Source organism: Penaeus vannamei, chromosome 22, assembly GCF_042767895.1.
Source record: "Penaeus vannamei isolate JL-2024 chromosome 22, ASM4276789v1, whole genome shotgun sequence".
Taxonomy (NCBI): Eukaryota; Metazoa; Arthropoda; class Malacostraca; order Decapoda; family Penaeidae; genus Penaeus; species Penaeus vannamei.
This window is the reverse complement of record NC_091570.1, coordinates 37,252,785-37,257,784: the sequence shown is the minus strand read 5'-3', so window position 1 is coordinate 37,257,784 and position 5,000 is coordinate 37,252,785. Positions and strand designations below refer to the sequence as shown.

Below are 5,000 nucleotides of genomic sequence, written 5' to 3'. Positions count from 1 at the left end.
GGAAGGAGAGAGTGGGAGAGGGGGAGAAGGAGAAGGAGAAGGGAGGGAGAAACAGAGAGAGAGAGAGAAAGAGAGATTCTTCGAGTGAGAGAAAAGATTCTCTGAGAAAATGAAAGAGTGAGATTAACATAAGAGAACCCCCCCCAAAAAAAAAAAAAAAAAATCCCCCTCCGCATCCCCCCCAAAAAAAAAAAATCGAAAAGAAAGAAAGAAAGAAAGAAAAAAATAGGAAATAAACTTTTAAAAGCTTTCACCAGCGAGGGGGGGGCGAAAGCGATCGCCTGGCCCGAGCCATAAACCTCCTTATAGGTAAACTTGAAACACTGCGACTGTGTATAAAAACCATAAAATGAAGCTAATAGGTGAAGTTTCCCCCGTGTATATCTCGGAGTAATAACAGCGCTGGCGATACTTGGCAATCAGGGGAGCGTGGTGCAGCATGGGTGGGGGTTGGGGGTGGAAAGGGGGTAGGGGGCAGGCGGTAAGGGGGTATATGTGGGGGAAGGTGAAGGTGAAACCGGGGGTGGGTGGGGGTGAGGATAAGGTGGTAGGAAGGGGGAGGGTGAAGGTGAAACCGGGGGTGGGTGGGGGGTGAGGATAGGGGGTAGGAAGGTGGGAGGGACCGGGCGGTAAGGGGGTGTAGGTGGGGGGAGAGGGTGAAGGTGAAACCAGGGGTGGGTGGGGGTGAGGATAAGGGGGGAGGGGGGAGTGGACCGGGCGGTAACGGGGTATAGGTGGGGGGAGGGTGAAGGTAAGACCAGGGGGTGGGTGGGGGTGTGGATACGGGGTAGGAAGGAGGGGGAGGGGGTAGAAAGGGGTATAGGTGGGGGGAGGAGGTGAAGGTAAGACCAGAGGTGGGTGGGGGTGAGGATAAGGGGGGGAGGGGGGGAGGGAAGCGTGGAGGTCATTGGTTCAAGTTTGTAATTACGTAATGCTGAGCTTGTGTTATTAATGTTTTAATGATAATGTTTCCAGGGCATTGTTGGTGATAGCAATAATGGAAATGAATAGAATGATAAGAATTTTGTTGTAATTATGATCTGTAATAGATTACGGGTAGGCATGCAAGAAACGTGTAATTCGGCTTTATATATTCATTTATTATTTATTTGCTATCTATTTATTCGCTTTTTTGATAGTAGGGAAACAAAATCTCTCTCGTTTTGATTTTTTTTAATTACTATTTTTTTTATTTCTCGTATATTTGTTCAGGGTTGTAACTATTTCATTTCCTATTTTGTTATTTGTGTTTATTTATTTATTTATTTTTGCGAGCAGTGTGGTCTGAAGTCGATGGTTTCCTTACATAGATGTCTGAATCAATAGTTAATGAGATGATCTCTTCTCTCTCTCTCTCTCTCTCTCGGTCTCTGTCTCTATCTCTCTCTCTCTCTCTCTCTCTGTCTGTCTCTGTCTCTCTCTCTGTCTCTCTGTCTGTCTCTGTCTGTCTCTCTTTCTCTCTCACTCTCACTCTCTCTCTCACTATCTCTGTCTCTGTCTCTGTCTCTGTCTCTGTCTGTCTCTCTCTCTCTCTCTCTCTCTCTCTCTCTCTCTCTCTCTCTCTCTCTCTCTCTCTCTCTCTCTCTCTCTCTCTCTCTCTCTCTCTCTCTCTCTCCCTCTCTCCCACACACACAAACATACACACAAATATAAACATATATGCATGTATATATGTATGTATGTATTATACGAATAAGCCAAACATATTCTGCACACAAACGAAAAAAGAAAAAAAAACGCGCAGCCACAGAGACGCCAAGCCAGACGGCAAATGTAATCCCCCCCCATTTTGCCGTCATCGTAATTATTATCCGGCATTCTTTCCCCGCCACACATCTCTCCCCGCTTGCCTCTCGATCCCCTGCACCGTTTATTCGCATGCCGAGGGCCCGGCTGCGAAAGAAACGAAGTCAGCTGTGAGTTCGTCGTAATTAGAAGTGGGTCCCCGGGTTATATACACCCTCCGCGGGCGGCAGTCTCTCGCGCGAACGGCCCGGGAGAATGGCCCGGCGGCTCGTCACCGTATCGGCGGGTCGGGTCGGGTCGGGGATAGGGGATGGGGGATGGGGATGGGGATGGGGGTCAGGTCGGGTTGGGTCGGGGATGGGGGATGGGGTCAGGTCGGGTCGTGGATGGGGGATGGGGGATGGTGGGGTCGGGGATGGGGGATGGGGGATGGGGCCAGGTCGGGTCGGGGATGGGGATGGGGGATGGGGCCAGGTCGGGTCGGGGATGGGGATGGGGGATGGGGCCAGGTCGGGTCGGGGATGGGGATGGTGGGGTCAGGTCGGGTTGGGTCGGGGATGGGGTGGGGGTGGTGAGTAGGGGGGGTTGATACGCGCGCCGGAATCAGCGGGTTTATTTTGTGAGGAATCAATTTATACCGGGGTCGAGTGCTTCTGGGGGAGGGAGGGGTGGGGGTGGGGGGTAAGGGAGGGAGAGGGGCGGTGGGAGAGGAGGTTGGGGGCGAACGGGGGTACGGTAATGGGTAAGGAGGGGGATGGGGATGCGGGTTGGGAGATGGGAGATGGTTAGGGGGGGGGCGAGCGGGGATAGGGTAGGGGAAGGAGGGAGATGGGTGGGGGGTGCGGGATAGGAGGGGGTGGGGAGTGGGGGGAGAGGGAGGGGCTGTGCTTCCGCTCTCTCGGATTCTGGGCTCTCGGAGGTTGGGAATTTACAATGAGTGGGGGAGGGGAGGGAGGGAGTAGGGAAGAGGATGGGGGGAGGGGAGAGGGGGAAGGGAAAGTGGGGAGAAGGAAAGGGGAAGTGGGTAGGGAGGGTGGACAGGAGGAGGGGGGAAAGGAGGAATGGGAGAGAGAGAGAGAGAGAGAGAGAGAGAGAGAGAGAGAGAGAGAGAGAGAGAGGGAGGGAGGGAGGGAGGGAGGGAGGGAGGGAGGGAGGGAGGGAGATTGAGAGAGAAGGAGAGAGGAATAGAATACAAGGAGGGAGGAAAGAAAATGGAAGGAAAAGAAAAAAGGAGAAAGTGACAGATTAAGAGAGGACGAGGAGACAAGTTAAACTACACACACACACACACACACGCACACACACACACACACACACACACACACACACACACACACACACACACACACACACACACACACACACACACACACACACACACACACACACAGAATACGTGCACATCACAACGAAACGCACACGCTAATATGCCATTTACGTGTGCATGCTGATCACGTGGTGTTACTGGTCACGTGGCTGATAATAAAATGTTCAGTCTATTGGAACAAATCTTACAGAATTATTTCAACAGGACTGCAACATGTGAAATATACGCTATTTACTATTGCTGTATCATACTGTTCGGTTAATGTATATTTTTGTGGCCTTGGTATGTAAACAAACATGTTAATCAGGTTAGATATTCAGGTATGAAAAGATAATGAATGATATATATTTTTTCGTAAGTAATGTGCATGTTGAATATTACCTTTTATGCCAAGTGTCTCTCCCAAGTTTGTAGTTTTAAAAAGATTTTTAACAAGGCATTATTAACCTCAAAACTAAGGTATATACTCTATGGCCACAACTTTAATCTAATAAAATATCTTTAAAATATAATTAACGCGATAATTTTACACTCAGAAATATTTTTTTTATACCAAATACCAAACTACTGCATAATTAGTTCAGTTATACAAGATCGCGATCCCTAATTATACATCTTCAGTAAGGTCGTGTTGCATGCCCAAGCTCTCCCGAATAATGCCGTCCTTGCGCTTGACACCAACCGGAGCATGTCGAGATCTGCAGCATCCGTCATCCTGGGAGAGTGAGCATCGTACCACGGATTCGCTGGTGATAAAATGCTCGTGTGACCGCGTCTTTAGGGAGAGCGTGAGAGAGACAGAGAGACGGTGAAAGAGACAGAGAGACGGTGAAAGAGACAGAGAGACGGTGAAAGAGACAGAGAGACGGTGAAAGAGACAGAGAGACGGTGAAAGAGACAGAGAGACGGTGAAAGAGACAGAGAGACGGTGAAAGAGACAGAGAGACGGTGAAAGAGACAGAGAGACGGTGAGAGAGACAGAGAGACGGAGAGAGAGACAGAGAGACGGGAGATGGGGACAGACGTACACATTCCCGCAGATTGATAGAATGTAAACAGACTAGAGGGGCAGCTGAAACAGGGATAGAGGTAGAGAGCAAAAGATGATGAGAGAGTAAGGGAGAGGGAGAGAGGGGGAGGGGAGGGAGAGGGAGAGGGAGAGGGAGAGGGAGAGGAAGAGGGAGAGGGGGAAAGGGGGAGAGAGGGAGAGAGGGGGATGGAGAGAGAGAGAGAGAGAGAAAGAGAGAAAGAGAGAGAGAGGGGGGGGGGTAGGGTGGGAGAGAAACAGACAGAGAGAGACAGCGAGAGAGAGAGAGAGCGAGAAAGACAGACAGACAGACAGAGACAGAATCTCGAAAACAAAAGAGACTTCAGTCCGAAGCCCCGGTGTTCGTCCCCTGCGACATCAGCTGGGATACACACAACCACTTTAAAAGCCTCCTGCGAATTCTGCAAGGAAACTTTTTGCGTCTTGAGGAGCTGATCAAGGCAGTACTGTATGGAAGGGAAATAGTATGTGTTAGAAGGAGGATTTTCTTTTGTTTGTAAAGGAAAGGATGTTTAAGATCTTTGTGTTTGTGTTTGAGTTTTGCATTTGTTGTTGTTGTTGTTGTTGTTTTTGTGTGTTTTGTAGTTTGATTTTGTTATTTGGATTATTCTTTTATTATCGGTTATTTCTTTATTTTTCATATTTCGTTTCTAGTTTCGTTTTATTTAGTAATCTGTTTATATGTTTGTTTATTAATCAACATTTATTTCTTTTTATCTTTCATTTGATCATAAATACAAATGGACGAATTATTCCATTCTCTCTCTCTCTCTCTCTCTCTCTCTCTCTCTCTCTCTCTCTCTCTCTCTCTCTCTCTCTCTCTCTCCCTCTCCCTCTCCCTCTCCCTCTCCCTCTCCCCCCCCTCTCTCTCTCTCTCTT

General features: G+C 48.9%; 2 protein-coding genes across 5 annotated transcripts in view; both read left to right on the top strand.

Annotated features, from left to right (window-relative positions):
* Positions 1–5,000, top strand: part of LOC113812009 (connectin) — a 1,153,447-nt gene that overhangs the window by 805,530 nt on the left and 342,917 nt on the right. The gene's annotated exons all lie outside the window — the stretch shown is intronic.
* Positions 3,730–5,000, top strand: part of LOC113803120 (trophinin) — a 17,358-nt gene continuing 16,087 nt past the window's right edge. The window contains exon 1 of the mRNA XM_070137122.1: positions 3,730–3,861. Coding sequence (XP_069993223.1) covers positions 3,730–3,861 — 132 coding nt within the window. The remainder of the gene's footprint in view (positions 3,862–5,000) is intronic.